Genomic DNA, 26,341 nt, shown 5'->3' with positions numbered 1-26,341 from the left:
CAGGCCTTTCTCTTCTTGCTTTGTCTTGGGAGAATTCTCTTTCTGAGGTCCCCTGATCTCTCTATTCCAGGGGCAGAGGGTTCTCGGAGGAGGCCTCTGTCTTGGCCATCTGGACAGCATGCAGCTTAACTTAGGATCTCAGTGTTGAACCTTGTTCTACTTATCCTACCAGCTTTTAGAGGGCAGGGAAGTATTTGTCAGCATCAAAAACATTTAGTAAGTGGTATTAGGTGATGAAAAGCAATAGTCATTTGTTGAATGTCTCTGGGGACTGAACACCGATGACTTATTTTCATTTAATTCCCTCTCGAATTCTAGCATTTTACCAATAAAGAAATGGAGGCTGAGAGAGGATAAGAAACATGGTTGAAAGTTAACACCTAGTAAGTGATGGAGCAAAACTTTGAACTCAGGTCTACCCCCAAAGCCTCTGTGTGTGCTTCTGTGTATGTGTATGTGTGTGTGTGTGTGTGTGTGTGTATGTGTGTGTGTGTATTTGTCCTGCTTTTTTCTGGATGTTTCCACAGTAATAGTGATGATTTGCTAAATGTTCTGCCACAGTAGACTGAAGTTTAAGGTTTGGGCTCTAACTTGTAGATGGCATCAGGCCTGATTCTTTACAGATAACTCCTGTGTCAAATGTCATCCTGGTTTCACAATGAGTAAATTTTAAATGTACAAGAATCAGATTTCATAAATAGAGTAATTTTTTGGTCATTAAAAGAAATACATCACCCTTGACCTTCTCTAATGGTTAGAAAAGAGGAAGTGAAACCCCAGCCTCTCCTGAGAGAGTCTGTGGGGTAAAGGACAGGGCAGTGGGCTGGGCATGGTGGACGGGGTGCTCATCCATGCCCACCACTGACACTTGGCATCCCCTTGGGCGTGCAACTTGGCTTAGACCTGTCCATACACAGTGGGCTCTGGTCTCCAGAAGGAAGACAGAGGCTGTGGGCCTTAGACTCAGGCCTGTGTGCTCTACACCTTAGTGTTCCTTGGGCCTTTTACTTTATCTCACTGAGCTTTGATTTCCCAATTCAAATGCGGGGATAATAAGAGTATCCACATTGAGGGGTGTTGTGCGGTGAGGACTGGAGATGATAATGGTGTTAGTTAGATAATGTTCACAGCTGCCGTTTACTGAGCACTTGTTTGCCAAATGCTGTGCTTTGCTTTCACAAGCATTAGGTAATCTATGTAACTACGATTAAGTAACATTTTTCACAAAATAGAAGATATGTATTATATAAATCCCAAAATATATAATGAGATTCCCAAGATACAGAATATTTAATCTCTATGAAACATAACACACTACCCCCTTCGCAGCACGTGTGACACACACACACCCCACGCACACAGCATACACACACACACACACACACACACACACACACACACACACACACACACCCTCTCTCTCTCTCTCTCTCTCTCTCTCTCTCTCCAGTGGAGCTCAATAAATGGCAGCTGTGGTTGTGGTTGATCATGCAGACCTTCTCTGGTGTTTACCAGATCCTGCTACCTGGGAAGGATGACATCCTTCTAGCCCAGCCAATCCACAGTGTGGGTCTGGAGAAGGTGGAGAGGGCAGGGGGTCAAGCATTTTTTTAAATTAATTAATTAATTTATTTATTTTTGGCTGTGTTGGCTCTTCATTGCTGCTCACGGGCTTTCTCTAGTTGCAGCGAGCAGGGGCTACTCTTCACTGCGGTGTGCGGGCTTCTCATTGCGGTGGCTTCTCATGTTGCAGAGCGTGGGCTCTAGGTGCGCAGGCTTCAGTACTTGTGGCTCGCAGGCTCAGTAGTTGTGGCTCGCAGGCTCTAGAGCACAGGCTCAGTAATTGTGGCGCACGGGCTTAGTTGCTCCTCAGCATGTGGGATCTTCCCAGACCAGGGCTCGAACCCATGTTCCCTGCATTGGCAGGCAGATTCTTAACCACTGCGCCACCAGGGAAGTCCCGCAAGCATTTTTTTAAATCATGGAAGGGTATTGAATATTGTCAAATGTTTTTTTCCGTATCAGTTGAGGTGATTGGTTTTTTTCCTTTGTTTATTAATGTGATGTATTGCATTGATTGGTTTTTTTTATGTTGAACCACTCTTGCATTCCTGGGATCTTAATCATGGTATATAATCCTTTAAATATGCTGTTGGATTTGGTTTGCTAGTTTTTTGTTGAGGATTTTTGCATATATACTGATGAGGGATATTGGTCTCTTCTTTTCTTTGTGTGGCTTTAGATCAGAGTAATAATACAGGCTTCCTTGCTGTTCCCCGAACATGCCAGACATACTCCCACTCTGGGGGCTTTTGCACTGGCTATTCCCTTTGCTTAAAATGCTTTCCCCCTGGATATCTGCATCCCTTTTTTCAAGTCCACCCAAATGTTACCTTTTCAAACAAGCCAACCCTGCCACCCAAATTAAAATTGTAAATTGTTTCCTTCTTACACCCTAGCGCTCTTGATTCTTTCTCTGCTTTAATTTATTTTTGCAGTAATATTTATCACCTTTCTTCATAATATATAATTTGCTTATTCATTATTTTATTACATTAATATACTATGTTATAATAATATATGATACATATTATACAATACTATATATAGTATAGTATAAATTATATAACAACAATAATTTTTATTATTTATAATTTACCTATTATGTTTACCTTTACTGTCTCTACCCTTCTTCTCACATATCAGGTATGGGTTTTACTTTGTTTAATTTATAGATGTATCCAAAATGCCAGGAAAATACTTAGGTCGATAAATATTTGTTCAATTGAATTGGATAAATTAACACCAAATGTTAGACGCACTCCTGGCACCTTAGCCATTCTTCAGGGCTGGTGGTGCCAAGAACAGTCTCACTGTGGGTGGGAAATTCAGTGCTAGAGGCAGGATGTTTGAAAATCAAGTGTTTGTGATTGGGATTAGTCTCGTGACTTTTTCTTTCTTTATTATTATTATTTTTCCAATTACATACAGTAAAAGTCCCTTTCTTGGTGTAGAGTTCTATGGGTTTTAATTCATGTGCAGAGTCATGTGACCATCACCACAATCAGGATACAGGACAAACAGTCCCACCCCCTCAAATAGTTCCTGAATGTTGTCCCTTCATAATGAAACCCTTTCTCAATTCCTAAACCCAGGCAACCACTGCTCTATTCCTATAGTTTTGTCTTTGTCAGAATAACATATAACTGCAAGTACAAGTGTGTAGTCTTTTGAGGCTAGCTTTTTAAACTCAGCATAAGGCCTTTGAGATCCATCCAATTTGTTGTATCAGTAGTTCATACATTTTTATTGCTGAGTAGCATTCCATTGTACAGATGCAAATATTTTCTCCCAGTCTATGGTTTGTCTTTTTACTTTTAAAGTGTCATTCACAGATTGAAATTTAATGATAAGTTTGCCTATATTTACAAAAAATCCTGCTGGGATTTTGATTGGAATTGCATTGTATCTATAGATGAATTTGGGGAGAATTGAAACCTTAACTTTTTTGAGTCTTGCAATCCATAAACATAGAATGTTTTTCCATTTGTATATTCAATAGATCTATGATTTTTTTAAAAAAAATCAAGGTCTATAGTATTCAACATACAGAGCCAGCACATTTTTTATAGATTTATACTTATGTGTTTAATCTTTTTGGAGCACTATTTTAAAAGGTATTTTAAGTGTTTCATTTCCCAATTGTTTACTTCTAGTATATAGGAATATGATTAATTTCTATATGTAACTGTGTATCCAGAGGTCATGCTAATTCACTTATTAGTTCTAGGAGTTTTTTTTTTTTTTGTAATTGCTTGGGATTTTCTATGTAGACTATTGTGTTGTCTGTGAATAGTGACAGTTTTACACATTCCTTTCCAATCTGTTGTTCCAGCATGATGTTGAATAGGAATGGTGAGAGGGGACATCCTTGCCTTGTTCTTAATCGGCGTGTTTCTCCTTGGGTTTCTCCTGCCTGGGACTCTCTGTGATTCCTGGACTTGCGTGGCTATTTCCTTTCCTACGTTAGGGATGTTTTCGACTATAATCTCTTCAAAAATTTCCCCAGGTTCTTTCTCTCTCTCTTCTCCTCCTGGGACCCCTATAATGCAAATGTTGTTGCGTTTAATATTGTCCCAGAGGTCTCTTAGGCTGTCTTCATTTCTTTTCACTTTTTTTTCTTTATTCTGCTTAGTGGCAGTGAATTCCACTATTCTGTCTCCCAGGTCACTTATGCGTTCTTCTGTCTCAGTTATTCTGCTATTGATTCCTTCTAGTGTATTTTTCGTTTCAGTTATTGTATTGTTCATCTCTGTTTGTTTGTTCTTTAATTCTTCTAGGTCTTTGTTAAACATTTCTTGCATCTTCTCGATCTTTGCCTCCATTCTGTTTCTGAGGTTCTGGATCATCTTCACTATCATTATTCTGAATTCTTTTGGTGGAAGGTTGCCTATCTCCACTTCATTTAGTTGTTTTTCTGGCGTTTTATCTTGTACATAGTCCTCTGCCTTTTCATTTTGTTGATCTTTCTGTGACTGTGGTTTTCCTTCCACAGGCTTCAGGATTGTAATTCTTCTTGCTTCTGCTATCTGCCCTCTGGTGGATGAGGCTATCTAAGAGGCTTGTGCAAGCTTCCTGATGAGAGGGACTGGTGGTGGGTAGAGCTGGGTGTTGCTCTGGTGGGCAGAGCTCAGTAACAGTTTAATCTGCTTGTTTGATGATGGGTGGGGCTGAGTTCCCTCCCTGTTGGTTGTTTGGCCTGAGGCAACCCAGCACTGGAGGCTACAGGCTCTTTGGTGGGGCTAATGGCAGACTCTGGGAGGGCTCATGGAGTAGTTCCCAGAGCTTCTGCTGCCAGTGTCCTTGTCCCCGTGGTGAGCCACAGCCACGTCCCACCTCTGCAGGAGATCCTCCAACACTAGCAGGTAGGTCTGGTTTCGTCTCCAATGGGGTCACTGCTCCTTCCCCCTAGGTCCTGATGCGCACACTACTTTGTGCATGCCCCCCAAGAGTGGAGTCTCTGTTTCCCCCAGTCCTGTCGAAGTCCTGCAATCAATTCCCACTAGGCTTCAAAGTCTGATTCTCTAGGAATTCCTCCTCGCGTTGCTGGACCCTCAGGTTGAGAAGCCTGACGTGGGGCTCAGAACCTTCACTCCAGTGGGTGGGCTTCTGTGGTATAAGTGTTCTCCAGTTTGTGAGTCACCCACCCAGCAGTTATGGGATTTGATTTTATTGTGATTGCGCCCCTCCTGCCATCTCATTGCAGCTTCTCCTTTGTCTCTGGATGTGGGGTATCTTTTTTGGTGAGTTCCAGTGTCTTCCTGTCGATGATTGTTCAGCAGTTAGTTGTGATTCCGGTGCTCTCACAAGAGGGAGTGAGCGCACGTCCTTCTACTCCGCCATCTTGAACCAACTTTCTAGTCCTTAATTTTATTATTTATTTATTTTTTGGCTGCATTGGGTCTTCGTTGCTGCGTGCAGGCTTTCTCTAGTTGTGGTGAGTAGGGGCTACTCTTCATTGCGGTGCACGGGCTTTTCATTGTGGTGGCTTCTCTTTGTTGTGGATCATGGGCTCTAGGTATGCGGGCCTCAGTAGTTGTGGCTCCCAGGCTTAGTTGCTCCGCGGCATGTGGGATCTTCCCAGACCAGGTCTCGAACCTGAGTTCCCTTCATTGGCAGGCGGATTTTTAACCACTGTGTCACCAGGGAAGTCCCTGCATTGGCTGATATTTGAATAGTGAACCAGCCTTGCATTTGTGGGATAAGGCAAATCGGCTGTAGTGCCTTATTTATTTTATATATAGTTATATTTGATTTCCAGTAGTTTATTGAGGATTTTTGCACCTATTTTTCTAAGACATGTTGGCAGGTAGTTTTCTTTTCTTATACTGGCTTTGTCTGCTTTTGATATCAGAGTAATTCTGGTCTCATAAAATGCATTGGGAAGTGTTCTCTTGTATATTTTGAAAGAAGTTGTTTAGAATTGGTGTTATCTTTTAAATGTATGGTAGAATTCACCAGTGGAAACATCTGAGGCTGGAGTTTTCTCTGTGGAAAGGTTTTAAACTACATATTCAGTCTTTGTGATAGCTATAAACTGTCCTGGTTATTTATTTCTTCTTGCTTACTTTTGGTAGTTTGTGACTTTAAGGGAACTGGTCCATTTTATCTAAGTTGTCAGATTTGTGTGCATAGAGTTATTTGTAGTATTTTCTTTTCCTTTCTGTGGGGTGTGTGGTATTCTCTCTTTCATTTCTGATGTTGGTAATTTGTGTCTTTTTCTGTCTTTGCTAGCTTAGGGAGTGGTTTTTCAGTTTTTAAAACTTTTTCAGACTTCTTCCTGAGCAGTTCTCAAAGCCTTTGGAATGTGGTTTAGGGTCAGATCCACACATGTGCAGCTCAGAATTGAGCTCAGAGGTTGATACACAACTTAATGGTTTCACTTTCTTAAGTCTCCTCCTCTTCATCATCTTCCCAACACTTTCTGGCTCCCTGGGATCCCTTCCTTCTCCTCTGTCTAGAAAGCTGGAGCTTTAGTTTCTCTGCTCTGCCATGCACTTCCCACCATTGCATCTGTCTCTGGGGCCAAGCAGGGAGAGCAAAAAGAGAGACAAAACATTGGGGATTTTGCCCGACTCTTGGGACCAGAGTTCCTCTGGTCAGAGAGAAGGGTTCCCCTCCCTGAGAATTTCAGATGCCTGCCTGGTCACTGCTGCTGCTGTGTGGTATCTTGGAGGCTGAGGTGAGAAAGAATGGAGAAACCCAACAAAGAAAATTCCAAGGATTTTCCTCCATGCTCTGGGCCCTGTTGGAGCCTCATTCCCCACTCCTTAGACTAGAAATAGAGCCTTCTCTTGGAGGCTGTGTCTGTCCTGTCCACACGTGGTGCACGGTTCTTACTCCTTGTAAGCCCATTCCAGGAGACGCTGGAGGGGGAAGCCCCAGGAAACACATTACCGGTTGCATGGTGCTTTGGGTTTGGTTTCCTGCTTTGCTACCGTTTACTTTTCAGAGTCCTCAGAGAGCTGCTCATGTGTTCTATCTGGGTTTTTAGTTTAATTCAGTGGGTAGGACAGAGTAGAGTGTGCTTACACCATCTTGAAGGGATCCAGACATGGTCCTGTGTGTGTTTGTTTGATATAAAATGAGAGCTTCTCCACCTCCCACATATCTGGAGAGAGGGTAGAGGCCCAGGGAACTAACTTCCGTTAAGCATCTGCTCTGTGCCGGGCACTGTGCCTTAGTACACAGCAGCATTATTCTATGACTCTATGCGGAAAGTACGGCATTGTTAGCTCCATTGTGCAGTTGGGGGAAGTTAGGCTCAGATTAATTAGTTCAAGGTCATATAATTAAGTGGTAGGCTGCAGTTATATATCATGGCCTGTCTTAGAAAGATCCAGAAAGTTCTGTGGAAAGCAGAAGAGAAGGCTTAAGTCTGATGTCCTGCTTCCCTCTCTCTGCAGGACGGATGAAGGTGATGCTGTGATCATGCACCCCGGGATCCTGTGCATCATGGTGAGGCTGCTGCCTCAGTTGTACCATGAAGATCACCCTCAGGTACTTGTTGTGAACACATGAGTTTGTCTTTTTCACGTGACTGATCTTTTAAGCTCCTCTGGCCAGAGACTCCCTTTCCCTTTTTGCCTTTGCCTCCAGTCCCCTGTATGAACAGAGCCTCCTTCATGAAGTGCCTCCTGCAGGGGAGTATCAGTGGGTCTGAGACCCCTGATTGAGTTCTACCCACCCTTCCATGGCACTCAAAACAGATTGTTCCTGTTGGTGATGTGACCTTCTAAAAACAACAGCCAAACAAAAACTGAATGAAATGATTTTATTTATATGGGACTTGCCTTCATGAGGCAAGTCCCATATAAGTACTACATATAGTGCTGGGCATTGGTGGGACCAGAAGTCCTCTGCTCCCCATTAATTTATCCATTGCTTGGATATTGGCTGTGACCCTGGCTTGGTGCTCTATGTAGGACATGCAGGGCTAACAGGATGAGAACTGAGCACTGTCCAAGCAGCCCACATCTGTGGTGGGGACTGGGAGGTGGTGGTGGGGCAGACGGACTAAGTAAATAAGCTCACAAATGAATATACAATTACAAATTGTCACAAGTGATATTAAGGGAAAAAAATGGGTGCTGACAGAGAATAATGGGAATGGAAGTGGGGGGGAAGACCTAATTAAATCTAATTTAGATGAAGGTGTGGATGTCAGGGAAGCCATCTCTTAGATGGTGACATTGAAGCAGAGCCCTGAAAGATGAGTAGCAATTAAGCAGGTGGGAAGGAGCCTGCTGCAGGTGTCTGGGGTGGGAGCAAAGCGGGAGAGCTGGAAATGTGCCCGATGGGGCAGGCGGAAGAAGGCTGCCGCCCTGACAAGCTGTGGACTTTTATCCCAAGGGCACACGAAGTCTCTCTCAAGTGAATGGAGGGGGACATCATCAGGTTTTTGTATTAAAAATCTCTCTTGTTGCATGGAGGGTGGCCTGGGAGTGGGGCCGTGTGGAAGAGAATGGGGACAGCAGTTAGGAAGCCATGTCCACAGTCTGGTAGCACATGGTGGTAGCTTGTTTACGGTGGCGTTTGTGGGAAAGTGTGTAGAGCAAGGAGTCAAGAGACCTGTTGGGAGATAGAATCAAGGCCCTGAGATGAACGGGGTGCAGGAAGCGGGAAGAGGGGGGAGTCAAGGTGGCTCTTAGCGCCTGTCCTGGCAGCATTGACGGCCCCACTGCAGCGAGGCGCGCTTGTACTGGCGAAAGCAACAGAACGAGGCAGATCCTCAGGAAGTGCTCTCAATTTAGAGAGTATGTTCTCTAGAGGTTCTGAGAAAGAAACTCGAAGTTGAGGAAGCCCTGGAAAATACGCTCTTGACGAAAGCAGCAGACGAAAGGAAATTACTTGAATTGAGCAGCTACCATGTACCAGGCACGGTGCCACACCCTTTCACTGATTATTTACCCTCATAGATGTTTGGTGGGGAGTATCGTTGTTTCCATTTTAGCCAGTGGGGAAACCGAGTCTCAGACAGTATACATACCTTTTAAGGATTCTGAGTTGGTGGACCTGGTATTAAAAGTGGCCCTACCTGGTGGCAGTTCTTATGGTCTTTCCCCTGCACAGCAGTGGCTTCTGTAGGAGAATGGGGGCTCACGGGGGTGCGGGTCCAGCTTTGTTTTGTCCTGAAATTAAAAAGGAGGTGATATGTTTTAAGAAGAAATGGCGACTACAGTTGACCCTTGAACAACCTGGGGGTTAAGGGTGCTGACCCTCACACAGTGTACTACTATCTCTGCCTCAGAAACAAAGGAGTTGATAAATGACTCACCCACCCAAGGACAGGAAGGTGAAACAGTTTGGATAGAATCAGGACTCAAGTGCTAGTTTTGATTCCACATATTGTGATCTCTAATTGAACATAAACTTTTCCCTACACTCAGTTAAACTTAAAGATCTGTAAAATGAAAATACAGGTCTTATATTATTTTAAAAAAATCCATGCATAAGTGGACCTGTGCAGTTTAAACCTGTGTTGTTCAAGGGTCAACTATAGGGGTGTTATTAATCATTGAAAATGACAATGGCTTAGTAAAAATATTGCAAATCCTCCGAAATCGGTGAGAAGTGGAGTGGAGGAACAAAAGCCTTGATGTGTAGGGAAGGGACTGTTTTTACTTAGGAAATTCTGTAGCACTAGGTACAGGAGTTAAAAAAGGACTAACTCAATTCCATGTCTTCATGTCTCTTTGTAACTGGATTCCTTTATCTGGTTCCTGATCCTCTGCTGGAAAGTGATGATAAAGTGATTATCAAACCAATGAGTAAGGATGCATCTAATAGTGAAATGGAATGCACTTTATATCTTTCAACATTTATGGAACGGCAGTAGCCTGGGCTAAAATGGGTTTGATTGCTCCTTTAGTTATCTATCGCTGTATTACAAAGTGCTGCCAAGTTAACAATGGTCTCGTTCTTTCTCGTGGTTCTGTGGGTCAGGAGTTTAGACAGGCACCGCAGGGACAGCTTCTGTCTGGTCCACATGGTATCAGCTGGGCACCAAGATGGGTTCTCCACTCACAGAGCTGGCACCTCACAAGCTGGCTCAAATGGTGAGAGGCTCCTAGGCTGGCCCAGCGGGGTCGGATGTCTGGGGCCTTGGTAGGGCCTGGCTTCTCCTCCATGTAGCCCTCACTGTCTGGCTTCTACCTGTATACCTCCACCTGGATTCTCTGGCAGGCCACGTAGCAGCTCAGGGCTCCCAAAAGCACAAGAACAGAAGGTGCCGAGCCTTCTGGAGGCTTTTGCCTGGAACAAGCCAGCATTACTTCCATGGCATTCTGTTGGTCAAAGTGAGTCACAGGTTCAGCTTAGACTCAACGAGAAGGGATCTATGTCTCCTTTACTGACGTGAGGGGTGGCTTGCATGTACAGGAGAGGGGGAATTGTTGGGGGCCATCTTTAAAGACCAGCCACTACACTTGCCTTAGGCATCTAACTGACGGATAAAATTATTTGACCCCTAAATCAAATGTCTTCGAGTCTTTTGGTTATCTAAAGCCTGGGACCTTACTTTCTTTACCTTAGTATTCAGGACAGGTTCTGCCTGGAGCATATTGGAAACTAATACACATTGAGCGTTACTTCTATTCCAGGAACATTAATCAGTGTTCATAACAGCTCATTAAAATGAGAATCTCCCCATTTTGCAGGTGCTTGAAGCTCAGGAAAGTTGTGTAACTTCCTAAAATCATGGAGGTGTTGAGGGGAGATCTAAAACTCACTCCCAGGCTCAAGGTCAAGACATGTTTGATGAATAGATCTCTCATCTCTGCAGCTCTTGCAGAATGCAAGGTCATGCATCTTGGCGTTGCACACTTTTCCAGGGGCTATCACCTTATTGTGAGGAAGCCTGGCTTCCTTAGCTGTATTTCATACCCTGCAATGCACTTGCAGTGAGAACAGCCAAGCCAGTGGTTTGGGTGGTCTTAGCAGTCAAACGGTTGCTGATAAACACATTGTGCAGAACTCCACCGTGAGGATGACTGACGAAGTGATGCAGAGCAGACAGTGGCCTGTCCTTCCGCTTCCTAGTGCGTGAAGACTCTGGGGATGAGCCCCAGTTTCAGATGAACGCCATGAGTTGTCACATCAGTGTGTGGGGAGGAACTTTCCCTCATCCTGTGATGGTAATTGGACAAATTAAGTATGCAAATGAGGCTTCCACTTGGTAGGATACCTTTTCTCTATTCAGGTCACAATAAGTAATTGAGGAAAAGTCTAACTCTCACGCACTGTCTCTCAAATATGCAAATGAAATGTAGTGGTACATTTTCTCAAAAATTTTCTGCAGATGCCAAATCAGCAGCTATTAAAAGTTGGGTAATTATAGTAATTAACTTCTGAAAGGTGGGGGGGCGGTGGGAAACCTCATAACAACAAACAGAATAGTAAATCAAATGAGAAATGAGACACACACAAGAAAATGCTGAAATGAGACTGGCTGAAGGACTGCAGGTTTTGGAGCAGAGGAAGCAGCTGGAAGTTGCAGTAGATGGCAGTGTTACTAAGAAGATGGACTGTGAGGTCCCCCTCATCTCCCTTCAGGTGGGCCTGGTGATTCCCAGCATCCCTACGCTCTGACCAACTTTACATCCCTCAGATGCTCTTCCTACCTTATGGATGAGAAATTGGTAGCTTTCCAAGGTACAGATATCATTTCAGAAGCAGCAACTTAACTACTTACATGGGTTGTCTGGTTTATTTCTAATTGTGGCCACATTAAATTTGTTCTGTTCATGACCAAGAGGGGGTTTTTCCCTCTGCAAAACGCTAGCAGTGTGAGCTGCTCTTGGAAACAAATAATCCAGCTGATTTTTTTTTCCTCTTGTATCATCGCCAGTATTAAAATTGGACTATAGGAATTTTATTGTGAATGTTGCTGTACTAAGCACAAGGCAAAAGTGGAGTCCAGCTCAGTTCTATTGGAGCTGAGTTGGCCCCTGGAAGAAGTAGCTAATTGAGAAGAAAGGCCTTTTCTCTTTCTTTCTGGCATGCTCAGCAGCCATGAGGGGCTTGCTGTAGGGACGTGGCTCTGGGCTAGAACTCTGACCAGTGGTGGAGGGCTCTCTCGTCCCAGCACCACTGTGCTTCCGTTCATGTCTTAGCAGAGGGTTATTTGCTCTGTGCACGACAATAGGAACTCAGAGGGTGGGATGTCAGATCCAGTTTCACAGAGGTGGAACTCAGCCTGTGTTGGGGCCACCAATGTGATGTATTTACTTTTATGAATAATTACGCAGCACCTACTAGGTGCCACTGGGGATTCAGAGACCGATGTCACAGTAACACACAGTCTGAGTTTGAGGGTGGGTACTCAGACGAGTGGAGAAGGTAGTTAGATATTCTAACTGTAACAAAGGTTTGCCCACAGGGCCTTGGGGCAGAGGGGAAAGAAAGCCACACAGAGATGGGGACACTGGAGCTAGACTTTAAAGAAGAGACCTGTCTGTGCCAGATCAGGTAGAGGAGGGCGGGACAAGACACTCAGACAACAGAGAGAGGCACACGTGAAGATGCCCAGGTGGGGACTTCAAATAGTTCAGTTGGGCTAGGATAGACCATGCGGGTAGAAAGGCAGTAAATGGGGCAGGAGAAGTAGGTTGGAGCCACATCATGAGGGGCCTTGGGTGCCATACACAGGCAGTTGGATTTTATTGGATTACCATCCGTTGTCATTGTTGTCTTCGTCATCACTGCTGTGTTTAATGAGCACCCACCAATGAGGCTCTGAAGATGACGGATTTTGGTCAGACCTCTCTGCCACTTAACAGTCACAGAACCACGGCAAATTAGCTCACCTCCACGACCCGTAATTTTCTTTGCTGTAGTATGGGGAGCATAATATCATCTTCCTCATGGCATTATTGTGAGCATCAACTGAAGCAATGCAGGAGCACTTAACATGGCAAGCAGAACACACAAGGCACACATGGGAAACACTTGCTGACTGGTGTGGCTACTGCTATTAGTTGCCAAAACTTTACAAGCATTTTATCATTTGATCTTCATAATAACCCTGCAAGGTAGACGTCAGTATTCCCACTTTACAGATGAGGACTTGAAACTTGTAGCACTTAAGTGACAGAGTTAACACCATAGCTAGGTGGTGGATGTGCCTGATGGGAGGCTGCAGGACCTCCTGCCACTGCACCAAGTTGCCTTCCCTGTAGGGAGGTGGTAGCCGTGGGTGGGAGGCAGTTGGAAAGCAACGACATGATCAGACCTGGGCATTAGAGAGACTGTGGTCTATGGTCAGTGTACACCTCCCCTCACTGTTGGGTGTGTTCCAGAGTCTACTGCAATGGAAGCCTCCCACACAGTATGATGGGACAGAAAGAAGATCAGGCTCGGGCTGCATCTGTCAATTGATTTGCACCTCGATTTGGAAAGGGTGCCATTTTCTGGAATTAGCCTGTATTTCAAACACATTGAACTAATCATGTGGGTTTCAAATAGCTAAAGTATCGACAGCATTAATAGCCCTGGATAGCATTGTGTAAGGGCAAGCTATCTGAAAAGAGCCATTTCCTTCAACAAGGAAATCGGCAAAGTAGGAGTCTTGCTTTATTAAATTACAGCACATTAGAAATTTCAAATATGTTGAATTTCTATGTTTCTTCTGCTCTTTCATTCTGACCCCATTCTTCCCCAAATATTTCTATTGTCCCTGAGTGGAAAAGTCTCAGATCCTGGTCAAAATCCAAGTGACTTCTTAGGGTAGCCTCTTAAATAGAGCAAATAGACATAATCTTGTATGGAGATGAAGAGCATCAAAAGGAAGCTACAGTGGACATAGAATGACGGAGTGGAAGTTAAAGTTGATAGGGTGAGCTCTGGTCCGATTATCTGGCGACCTTTCTTCCAGTCCTTTACCATCATTATTTCTATGACTTACATGGGCCACTTCCTTTCTCTGCACCTCAATTTCAGCTACTCAGATTTGGCCTAGATCACAGGGGTTGCAGACACAATGTCTTGGGGCCAGAGTCGTAAAGTAAATGTGTAGGTGTAAACAATAAGGAATGGTGAGACCTGTGGTCATAGGGAAGGGTACTTGCCCTGCCTAGAGGTACTCACATCTAGCTAGGGGGAAACAAGACAAAAGCAAAGCCAAACTACCCCCACCAAATAAATCACTTCTGTAGACCATCAGTTTATGCCCCTTATGAGATACTGAGTTCCCTTCCTTATAATGAGTGCTTGACTCAGTGTTAAAATCATGGGCTTTGAAGTAAGACCTGGGTTGGGGTGCCAGTTCTACCACTCACTGGCTATGTCACCTTAGGAAATTGTTGAAACCTCTTCAGTCTCAGTATTCTCATAATAATATTTTCCCACTGAGAAGAGTAGTGGGAAGTATAGTTCGAGAGTACTTAGGACTACCTGGCATGCAGTATGTGCTCTCATACCCCCTACCTTTCTCTTCTGGCTTTGGTACTCGGTGTTCCTAGGACTCTGAGTCACAGTACATAAAATTTTAGAAATACAAAATGGAAGGTAATACATTTTAGGTATATTTCCAGCTGGCATTATACAATTGATAAATTAATTGATAAATACAAATGATAATTAATCAGGAACCTTACTGATACAAGGTAAGAAAAGAAGACTGCAACTAAAAGGGATTAATATTCTGAAAACACTCGCATCCTTTAAGGAAAAGTACTTTCACAAATGCTGTTTCTGTTGACTCCCACCAAAAACATACCAGTGATGTAGGTATTTTCATTATTCTCATTTTAAAGCTAAGGAAACTGAGGTCCAGAGAAAGTAAATAACTAGCCCAAGTTTCCCATTAGTTAGTGTCAAATCAACATGAGTACCTACTTCTGGGTAGATATTTGTGTGCCCTGTGCCCAGAAGATGAAGGAAGGGTAAATGTCTAGTTGGAAGCTCAGAAGCAACACACCGGGGCTGGAGTCACAGAATGCTTGGAAATGGATCTCTTATCTCTACAAGAGACTGTGGACTCTGCAGTCTTGTTTGAGGAATCTTCTCCAGACAATCGTGTGTGGAGATCTGCTAACAACAGCAACAACAACACATCTGTTTAAAAAGTGTATCTTAAAAGACTTGTGTCAGCAATTTACTTTGGCCAAAGCAATAGAGATACTCAGGGTAAGTTAATCCCTCCTTCTCTGAGCTAACCGAGGATGCCCAGGCCACAGCAGGGAAGGGTTCTGGCTGGAAGCTGATGTTGCGTCTCACGGAGCCCACTGCTCACCTGACCTAGCTGTCGTGGAGTGAGGGGGTGTGTGTCCAAGGTGACGGAAACTCTTCACAGATGTTTCAGGTTCCAGGCTGTGCAGGCATCCTCCTGGATGGATGTTTACAAGCTGGTTTCCCTAGTAATGTCCTCACGCTCCATCTCAGGGCTGACCACAGGCTCAGGAAAGATCATCTCCCCTGCTGACCTGGCACTGTTTTCATTATTCTTCAACACTCAGTTGGCACATCACCTTTTCTGACCACCTTCTCTGGTCCAGTGCACCTGCTATTTCCTAGAACACCTTGTGCCCTTGTGCTTGCACTTACTGGGCAGCTGTTGTGTTTGAGGCACAGGGATATGTGCTAGGGAAACAAGGATGAGGAGCCATTGTCTCTGGCAGCAGTTCACAGTTCTTGGTAAATAGATAGCTTGTCATAGTGTGGTGTTTATAATGATTCAAGTGTGGACACAGTGCTAGTTAGGAAGATCAGAAAAGTTTTCTTAGATGAGAGAACGTGTGAATTGTCTCTTTAATAAGTAGGACCTCAGCAAAGGGATGGGATTAGAAAGGACATTCTCAACTTTGGGCATCAGTCAAAAAGGTTATGGCGTATTCAGCAAAGGGTGAGGATGTTACTGGGGTAGAGTACATGGTGGACCAACGCGGGGGTTGGGAAGTAAAGCTGGAAAGAGACAAATATTTTATTAATATAAGATCCTAGGCTTCTGTAACCAGGATGTACTGGCCATCATATGTATGTAATTCGTAAAAGAAGCGGAAGATTTAAAGCAGGCACCCACCCACATGCATCTTGGTCTTCATTGCAAATCTATACAAGTACATCCAGGAAGCCATGCCTTTAGACATGGATTCTACTGATTCAATGGGATTTGGACCCTCTTACACCTAAACCAAGATCACAGACTCCCATGCCTATAAGGCCATGTGGGCACTGCAAACGAGTGTATTAGGCTGGTGGGGGCTGTGCACAATGGAAAGTTTATGCCCATATAAAGAGAGAGCTAATTCTAAGTAAGCAAAGATAAAAACCACAGCGACTTGTCAAATAAAGCACATCTGTGGGCTCTATTTACCTGTGACATCCCAGAAGAGCAGAGGTCACTTAAAATGTATCATCTCTCTTCCAAAATCATCAAATAAAGAACATTTCAACCAAATTTGGAATAAGTGACTAGTCCAAATTTGAGTAGCTCAGTGGAAGTCCCTAGTTCTTTCTAAGTGTCTGGGGGAAGCAGATGCTGGTCATCTGATGGTTTTTAGTTAGGACTACATGATTAATGTCCAGAAGACACACTCTGGACTGATGTACTCATAGCCCACGCCTCCTTGGAGGGACCCACCCCACCAGGACCCAGCCCTCATTGGGCTCTGGGACCACCATATTAATCTGGACCAGGAGAGAAAGTGGGGGGTGGGAGAGAGATAAAGAAGATTAAACATCCACAGCTGGACAAGGACAGACTTGAAGACTCAACTGCTAAGTGGAGAAGGCAGAAAACTCCTACAGGCAGCCCTGCACGTCTCTCTGTGATAATTTGCCTTGCAGGTCCAGCCTGCTGATGACCCTGAGCGCTTACCACTGAGTCCTAATTGAACCACTATCCCCTTCCTGCATTGGAAGTAATGTGCGTTAGGAAAATCAATCCATTTGTAGGGGGAGAAACCAGACTGGTTTCCTGCTACTGCTCGTATTTTCACTAAAACCCCATTTTACTGGAACCAACATTGAAAAAAAGAGCACATTTTATTCAAAACAAGGCAATATTGGTATTGACAGAGCTGCAGCGATAATGAGGACGATCAATTTTCCCTCCTCCATTATGGGGTATTGAGCAATTTTGGAGTAAACTTGTGGCATCATTAGATAAGATCAGCATTTCTATTTCTCCCTTTTGAAAATTTTTTCTTTTTTGCTTTCTTTTTTGCATATTTAGATTTTAAGTATTCCTGCTCTGGTGAGGAAAAAAAAAAGCAAAAACAACAACAAAAAGAAAAGCCAAAAGTCCCCAAAGCAATAAGTGAAGTGCTGGTAATAAAAATTGGAGATTGTAGACATTTCTTTTTAATTCTTATTAATAATACATTGTGTTGTTATTTTTGCATCTTATTATTTCATGCAGACTGTCTCCCCAACTCTCACCCCAAATTAAAAGACTGCAGTTACCAAATATTCCAAGTTCTGGGAGAGGGAGAGTTCTGGGCAAGAGGGTAGAAGCAGCTTTTCTGTTTTGAGAAGAGTGGAGAAGGAAGGCAGAGGTGCGGGCTCTTTGGATGTAGGGAGGGACACTTAGAGCATTGGAAGAAAGATTTGGGGAAGGGAGTCAGGAGGTTGGGGAGATTTCTACATGGAAGAGCGTCTTAAAGTAAAAGACATGGAATTGTTTAGTGCAGATTACGTCTGGCATTTCTTTCTTCTGTTTCTGGTCCCTGTTGGGTTATACATGTCCCTCTAGCATCTCAGGCTGGCTGTGCAGATACCACAGTGACAGAGAAGGGGATTGTCTTCATCCATTCAGGCCGCTATAACAAAATACCATAGACCAGGTGGCTTACAAACAACAGAAGTTGATTCCTCACAGTTCTGGAGGCTGGCAAGTCCAAGAGCACGGTGCTGGCAGACTCGGTGTTCGGTGAGGACCACTTCCACACTCATGGCACTCTGCTCGCTGTGTCCTCACATGGTGCAAGGGAGGAGGGAGCGCTCTGGGGTCTCTTTCCTAAGGCCACTAATCCCATTCATGATGGCTCTACCCTCAAGACCGAAGCATCTCTCAAAGGCCCCACCTCCAAATACCACCACACTGGGGGTTAGGTTTCAACGTATGAATTTGGTGGGGGGGAACACAAACAGTCCATTGCAGGGACCATCTTCTTTGAGTGATGAGATCTCTGCTTGACATCAGTGATGTTGACAGAGTGACAAAATCCTAGCTGGGAGCAGTCCCCCTGAAAACCATTCTAATGTAGTTTATATTTTAAACTAAAATTGAATCGTCTAAAATTTTAAGTCGAAAATATTACCGAAGATATTGTAATGAGGGGAATTTCACTGAATGCCATCAGTTTGAGGCAGGAGCTATAGGTGTCATGCTTTTGGAAGGCGTGGGAGGATGGGAGGGTGAGCTGTGTGACCCCTTCCTTTTTAAAAAAATCTAGAAACTGATGACAAACACTGTAATTATGTTTCACCACACATTGTAATCCTTGAAACACATATGCTACAAAACTGTGTTCACAGCCTGAAGAAGAACGCCATCTTACAAATTTCTATCCCTTAGTGATACAGACATACTCTTGACCATCTCTGGGCAGGGTGGCCTCGAATAACTACATGCACAGGGAGGTAGGTGATGGTAGAGCGAGGTGATTCTGAGTGTTGGGTCCGGAGTCCCAGAGTAAGTGCCTTTATGGTGACTCCTGGCTTTACGTTGGTAGACTAAGCTAGACATAATCTACATCACCATAGATCCCTTTTCTTGAAACCAGAGACTAGGGCAAATGTGTGCAATATGAAAAGCAGGCTAGGGTCTCCGCTTGGGTTCCCCAAAGTGGAGCCCGAGACAGGGCTACAGGTGCATGGGATTTGTGGAGGGAGGGACTCAGAAGAAGGGAGGTGAGGGAAGCAGAGTGGTGCAGGGGAAGGAGCTGAGTGAGGACATGCTATCAGCTGAAGTCTAGCTTCAGCCTGAGCCTACAGGGCGGGGCTCTCAGCATGAATTGCACCACAGAGGCTGAAGGGCACTGGTTCATTGGCTGTAGTCTGGGGGCGATGTATATGTGTGTGTATTTATGTGTGCACACTTTTATGTATGTGTGTACGTGCATGTATGTGTACATGTACACACATGTATGCATGCATGAACATATATATGGGGGTTACATTACATAGCAGGGCAGCTACCACTTAGGGGAGGTTGACCTCCACAGGAGGGGCAGCTGCGATGGGTACACTAACCTGGAGAAGGAGGTCTGGGTGGAGCCCACATAGCCTCCACTGCAGGAAAACTCCATTAAGATCTAACTGGTATCCTGGTCATTTCAGAGAGTCTTATACAAAGTAAAAGAAAATGTGGACAGTCTTAAAAGTTTTTATGAAGAAAATTCCACCCCCCCATTTATATATCCATGGAGGCTGGGAATTCCAGGGGTTTACCCTTCTATGAAGAAAGGAAGATTGTGAAAACAATGTATTGTATTTGGCTCAGTACTGACTGAGCTGATTCTATGCACTCTATCCTATGGGCTTCAGGGACATAAAGATAGTGAAGTGAGTTGAAATCTAGTAGGAGGAAGATAAGAGGCCAGCTGTCTGTGTGTCCGAATGTGCTTAGCACAGAGAGATGCACAAAGGATGAGGGGTGAAGGGAAGGCTTCCCCACTGGAGCCGTGACTTCAGGGGCTTGTATGAGCTGGTGTGGTTTGGCACGTGAAGACGCAGGGGGCTGCAGCTGCCACAGCCAACAGCCTGGGTGGGGCACCTCCTGCAGGCTGGCACTCCCAGGAGGATTCCACCTCCTAGGCTGGGGACACAACTCAAACACAGGACTGTTGAGTGAGCGATGCCAGTGGGTAGGGGGTGAGTTGTGGGACCCGCTAGAGGGCATCGCCGCTGCCCAGCTCCCACTGCTTCTCGACAGACACAGGATGGCAAAGCAGCATGACCAGATCTTTCCACCTTTTGAGAGAGGCCACAAGTCTGGACTTTTACGTGGAATCTCCAGGCTTTTAAATGTTAGCAATTTAGAAACGGTTTAAACATTGTGTGGGTCAAGCACCACATGTCTCAGGCTGATGCAGCCTCTTGCTTGCCAGTTTGCAGTCTGTTTTAAGCTGTCTACCTGTTTGGCAGCTCCTGTGAGGAGGCCCCGTCTGAGAGGCCCAGGACAGACGGGGTGCGGTAAGAACAGGCTGTGAGGGCTAGTCTCCTCGCCCCACCACCAACTCAAGGCCTAGTGGGGAGCTTACCAAAGTGGCCCACGAAACATGCCAACCTCCAGGGCTCACTGCTTGCTTTGGTTGCTCTTAGCTTTCCAAGGAGATCCAGTGCTCCGTGGCCAGTCACATCCAGTCCCTGGTGAAGTCGGAGAAGAACCGTCAGGTCATGTGTGAGGCGGGGATGCTCAGGACCCTCATGACCTACTGCCACCAGGCTCTGACCGCCGGCAGCAGCCCCTTGCACTCGGGGCTCAGCAGGATTTTTGAAAAGCTTGCTTCCCAAGCCATTGAACCAGACGTGTTAAGGTACCGTGTGCTGTACGTTAAATGCTGCCAAGCCCCTGGCAGCCATGCGAGTGCACAGTGGGCAGTAAGAGTGCCCCCTCCCCCTTGCCAGCGATGGACACTGCAAGTCCAGGGAGGAGCCTTGGGTCTGCAACAGTGTGCGGCCCGCAGAGCGGACGTAGCCCCTCCCATGGAGCTGATGTTCTCGGGGAGAGGGATAATAAGCAAAGGGTCCTGCAGACAATACAGAATAGCGCTGGATGGGATGCTCGGTTCAGAGTGGGAGCTCTGAGGAGCTGGGAGGACCAAAGTTGGGAGATTGGGTATAAAGAGGGGGACTTCAAGGGAGTGGCAGTGGCTGAGGCCTGTGGCCTGTGCAGTTCACCAGACCAGGTGAAGATGCCCTGCTGAGAGGGGTGGAGGCTGTAGGGGCCTGACTGCCACGAGGCTGGACCACAGGGAGCTTAGCTGGTGTGATGGGCCGCGACTGGGCTCCCTACAGGGACGGGGACAGAGGCAGCGCCACTGTGTCCTGTGGGGCCTTCCCACTGCAGCCCCTCCATGAAGCCACATGTTTCCTGGAGAGCCACAGCAGGGAGGGAAGATGCACAAGGAGGAGCAGACACAGAAGACAGAAAAGCAGAGGAAAGAAAGGCTCTAGGAGGGAGGTCAGGGGTCTCTTAAGTACTTGTGGCCGGGCCACCCTGCCCTAGACAGTGTAGGTGTAGGGAGGGTGGTGCCCGGGGCCACAGGCCAGCTGGACCCCTGCTGGCACACAGGACCGAGTGCAGGGGGACGGAAGGCAGCCCCTCCAGCCAGCAGGCATGGGACCCAGGGGCCAGGCCAGCCTCTTTCCGCCTCTAGCTGTGGGGCTGTCAGACAAGGCCATCGTGCTTAGTTCAGCTGATTAGTCAATTCCATTAGAAACTTAAAAACAAAGTATGACAAAGTTATTTTCCAACAACACCCGTCTCCTCTGAAGGTCCTCACTGGTTAAGTCAGAAGCACTTAAATTCACCAGCTGTCTGGTCTGAGTGCCAGGTCAGGGATGCCCTGTCTCTGTATGGCCCGAGGAAAGGGTTTCCAGGCAGAGGGAGGAAGGCATGGAGGGGGAGCCAGCGAGCTCTGGGATCTAGGACAGTGCTCAGATGAAGCTGGAGGAAATTTCTGCCTGCAAAATGTCTTCATTTGGTTCTCTTGTTTGTTATGATATTCAGACAGTTTCTAGGTTTTGGAATTGCTCCATCTCCATCGGCTGCAGCGAAAATCCTCAGTTCATCTCACGTACGTGGAGGGGACTCTGGATGCCCAGGTGAGGACAGAGGAAGGAATAGGGGCAGGATAATGGGATTTAAAAGACAATACGCATTTCTTGTAAGGGATCCTTTACGACATATGGGAAGCAGACAGATTTAAAAATGATTTTGCCTGCTGCTCAATGGAGCAAATGAGGAAAAAGCAGAAGGCTCAGATCAGTGGTCCCCAGATAAAGACCAGATATGGAAGGAGGGAGACCCCTACCCCCATACAGGATGGTGATGATGAGTGTGTACTTGACCCCTTTGGGCCTGGAGCTCGGAAACCTTCGTGTCACGGCGCACGCAGGAGTGCCCAGCGCTGGCCCTGGGCAGGGGAACAGTGTCAGCTTTCTGCACAGCTCACAGCTCAGGGGAGTTAGGAGGTCAGGAGGACCAAGCATTGGCCTGGTACCTGGGAAGATGCTGGTCTAGGGAACCAGCTTGGAGAAAAGAGGCATGGACACGCTGAATATAAGATTGCATAGGACATTGAGGCAAGGAGGCCCAATTGAAAAGCAAGGACGGAGAGTCAGGCTTGAGCCGGCAGCCAGAGGTGGGAGACAGAGCTTTCGAGGAGACAGGCTGTTGTGAAAGAGAGTGTGGAGGCCAGAGAACCAAGACAAAGCCGCAGTGAGTGACGGCCAATGGGGCAAGCCAGTGACAGCAACAGAAAACCTGTATTGGAAAGGGGTGGGGGCCACGATAGAATTAAAGTGAGAAGTTTCTAGGAGGAGCAGGTTGTCACAACAGTTCCGTGTTATCAGAATCAGCAGAGAGCCCAGGTGGGAGGGCCAGCGGAGGGCCCAGGAGGACACCCTCAGGATTAGGAACGGCATGGTACTCTGCAGAGCCCTCCTTCGGGGCTGTGGCAGAAATATGGGGGTTGTCGTCAGAAGAGGGGCAGAAATGGTTTGAGCAAAGACACAGCTCTTCTCCTGCTTGCTGCCCTAGGGTCACAGGCAGTGGCACCAGTGCCTGCTGAGGGTCCCCTGGACACCAGCCCTTGCTCAGCAGTCACACAGGCCCTCAGGCCCTCAGGGCCATCCCAGGGCTCAACCACCGCCCTTCAGACAGCACTGAGCCTCATCTCCATGACCTCCCCACGCAACCTGCAGCCTCAGAGGGCAGCCCTGGCTCCATCCTTCGTGGAATTTGACATGTCTGTGGAAGGTTATGGGTATGACAGGCTTTCATATACTTGAAATACACTTTATTAATTTCCCAGTGCCTTGGGTGAATTATAATATTGATTACAAAAGTGTAGTTGCCATTGTCTCTCACACTCAGCTGTGGAAGACGTCTGGCTCATGGACACCCTGTCTTCTCAGTCGCTTCTTAGAGGCAGTGTCCCCAGCTGTCTTGGGCCAGGACCCTCTCATTCCCCTGGTGTGTCTGCATTCTGGACTGCCCTCCCCTCTAGCCTCCAGAGCAGATTCCTTTCTTAGGGTCATGGTGCCAGCATCAGGTGCTTTCTGTCCTTGGGGCCTCATGGTCTAGGAGGGAGTGAGACCCCTGCAGGACAGAGGGGGAAACCTCACGCCAGAGGTTGGCTTGCGGTTCAATGATCTGAGACACTTTCCTGTTCCAGCTGTTTGTTTATTCCAACCCTGTCTACGGTGATGGGAACCAGCACTGAATACTCGGTCTCTGGCGGGATTGGGACAGGTAGGTGCTTCCCTGGGGGTTTAGCTTGCTGAGGTCCCCTCCCCGACCTGGGAGTAAGTCCTTGGGGAGCCTTGATTTCCGATTTCCACTTGGCATTTCCAGAAAGCGTGAGTCTTCCTCTTGGTCCCGCTTGTCCCGTTGGTCATGCCTGCCTTGGGGCAGGGATGTCCTGTTCACTGTGCATCCCATGGCTCTGCACAGAGCGGGGGCTGTGTTAGCACTGATGGGCTCGGTGGGTGAGTTGGTGGCTGAGCCTGGCTTTGATGCACTTTGTCAGTGATTGAGAGAGGCTGAAATGGACACCTCACCCCACCTTACGGCTCTCTCTAGAGAGGAATATGAGTTCTCTGTTGATGGCCATCCAGTCTTTGGCTCATGTGGGGATCGGCTGGGCCTTGGCCTGCTTTGTACAGTGCTGCACTCAGCTGAAAACCAGGCACCCCTTGTTAGGAGAGCCAGGGCCTGGGTTTCTATGGGAGGGTAGGTGCTGAGGAGCCATTACATTTACGGCCCATTGGTGCAGGGTTCCAAGCCTGATTCTGCCCATTCAGTGAGGGCAGTGGGCCCTGCCTGTTCCGCTAACCCTGTTACAAGGCGGGAGGGCATGGGTTTCCCTAGAGTGGAATACTCCCCAGGCAAGGCTTAGCCAAGCTAGGCCGGGGTCCTCTGCCCCACGTAGCACATGGCCTGGCTTTAGACCAGCTGACACGTGGGCAACATGATGATGGATCTCAGGGGTGTGCCACCTCTCCACTCCCTTGGCAAGGCAGCATGGAATAATAGGTGAGCCAGCATTGGAGAGAGGCTTCGAGGATCTAGGCTCAAGCCCTGGAGGGAATGTGACTTATTGCTGCAAGTATGAATAAGGAGACAAGAGCATTCTCCTGCGTGGGGTCATTGTAAAATAGGTGTGAGTCAGGTGGGGCACAGTGCTGGCACACAGTAGGGCCACCCCTGAGCTGAGTCAGAGCCACAGTGAGTCTAGACAGGCTTCCGCAGCAGGACAAAGCCTAAGGGCATGCTTGTGTTCTGACCCCAGGCGCTGCCAGGTCCTTCCCTCCGCCAGGGGGCCTGACCTTTTCCTGCTGGTTCCTGGTCAGCAGGCACAGCTCAGTCACGGAGGGCCACCCGCTGCGCTTCCTGACCGTGGTACGCCACCTGGCCAGGACCGAGCAGCCCTTCGTCTGCTTCTCCGTCAGCCTCTGCCCGGAAGACCTCTCCTTGGTTGTGTCTACAGAAGAGAAAGAGCTTCAGCCCCTGGGTAAGGTTTCACCCACCCCTGGGAGAAGTGGGGCTGAGTCCGCAGCTCTTGGCCCAAGAGCCAGGGGGACCTGCCCTCCCTCAGTTGTACAGGTGGCTGGTCCTGGCTCTGCCTCAAGGAGCTCAGCCCGGCTCTCCAAGCTCACCTGCCTGCGATGGCCTGAACTGGCCTGAGATGGCCAAGGCCAGGGTATTACGGCCACGCCTGTTCTTGTGTGCCCCATTTCATAGTGAGACATTGACACTGGAAGGCCCAGGGTTTGGCTTGTCATCCTTTACACACAGCACAGCCGCCTAGGCTCCTTCCCTCGCAGGTATTCGCCACCCTGTGTGCATCACTGTGGAGGCAGCAGTCTAGTGAGGGGTAGACCCTGCAGCCTGACTCCTGGGCTTGAACTCTGGCTATGCAACCTTAGGCAAGTTACCTAACCTCTTTGTGCCTCAGGATGGTAACATGGAAATCACGATAGTGCCTGGCACAAAACAACCTTAGGCAAGTTACCTAACCTCTTTGTGCCTGGCACAAAGCAAGAGCTCCAGCAATGACAGCTGCTGTTGTCAGTATTCTATGGTGGGGGGACTCGGCACTGGCTCCATGGGCACAAGGCCCCCCTTCTGCCGGGTTGCTGCTGTCTGACACTGCAGGCCAGGTCTGGTGTTTGTGTTCTCTTCCAGATGTCATGGAACCCGAGGATGACCCTGAGCCTTCTGCGGGACGCCAGCTTCGGGTCAGGTGTGGCCAGCTGCTGGCCTGTGGTCAGTGGCACCACCTGGCTGTGGTTGTCACCAAGGAAATGAAAAGGAATTGTACCGTTTCCACCTATCTGGATGGACAGGTCATCGGCTCAGCCAAGGTGAGATGGTTTTCCCCAGCTGTACTTGCCCCATGGCCATGCCTCCCGGCCACACCACCCTAGAGTGGTCTCTGTTCAGTTCTTTGCTTTCTTTCGGCAGCAGCGTTGGTATCTAATGAAACCCCCTTGCTGTCCAGAACACCTGGCTGAGCTCAGGCATAAAAAGAACATCTTTAGATGATGGTCACACAACCAGGGCAGAAACTAAAACATGGAAATAAGAATAGTCATCACAGTTATGATTTTAAGAATAGTCATAAGAGAATATAAATCTCCAGAGTGAACAAAACAAGGCTTCTCACATTTTAAGGTGTGAATTCCCCAGGGAGGTCTGAGCAGGACCCACAGTTCTACTTTTCTAAGAGGCTCTTTGGTGAATCTAATGCAGCCAGTCTGCATGCTACAGTTAGCAGCAAGACACAAGGACTTGCAAAGACACCAACATGTCTTGCCAGATTTAGAGCAGGAATGATGAGGAAAGGATGGTCCCCTGCTTAGAGAAGGTAATAGAATGTGAACATATAGCTGGAGGAAGCATCTCATCACTGTCATTTAGAGACACCTGAGGTCCTAGGGCATAAGGGAGAGGAAGCTGGGAGATGAAGACCTGGCAGGCATGCTCCAGCGACCACTGTCAGAGGTCCCCGAAGAAGCCAGAGACAGAAGGACCCAGAAGACCACAGAGGGCAGGTGCAGCCAGATTTTCACCCAGGTTCCAGAGACAGCATCTTAACCTAGGCTACGT

The 26,341-nt window shown here is 47.1% G+C and overlaps 1 protein-coding gene across 1 annotated transcript in view; it reads left to right on the top strand.

Moving 5' to 3' along the window:
* Nucleotides 1–26,341, top strand: part of WDFY4 (WDFY family member 4) — a 277,765-nt gene that overhangs the window by 65,650 nt on the left and 185,774 nt on the right. The window contains exons 13-19 of the mRNA XM_082425453.1: nt 7,467–7,560; nt 20,326–20,540; nt 21,737–21,831; nt 22,769–22,994; nt 23,406–23,482; nt 24,522–24,743; nt 25,418–25,596. Coding sequence (XP_082281579.1) covers nt 7,467–7,560; nt 20,326–20,540; nt 21,737–21,831; nt 22,769–22,994; nt 23,406–23,482; nt 24,522–24,743; nt 25,418–25,596 — 1,108 coding nt within the window. The remainder of the gene's footprint in view (nt 1–7,466; nt 7,561–20,325; nt 20,541–21,736; nt 21,832–22,768; nt 22,995–23,405; nt 23,483–24,521; nt 24,744–25,417; nt 25,597–26,341) is intronic.

The sequence above is a fragment of the Balaenoptera physalus genome (assembly GCF_965194825.1).
Source record: "Balaenoptera physalus genome assembly, chromosome: 14".
Classification (NCBI taxonomy): Eukaryota; Metazoa; Chordata; class Mammalia; order Artiodactyla; family Balaenopteridae; genus Balaenoptera; species Balaenoptera physalus.
The sequence above is the reverse complement of the archived record's forward strand: the minus strand, read 5'-3'. Positions and strand labels throughout refer to the sequence as shown.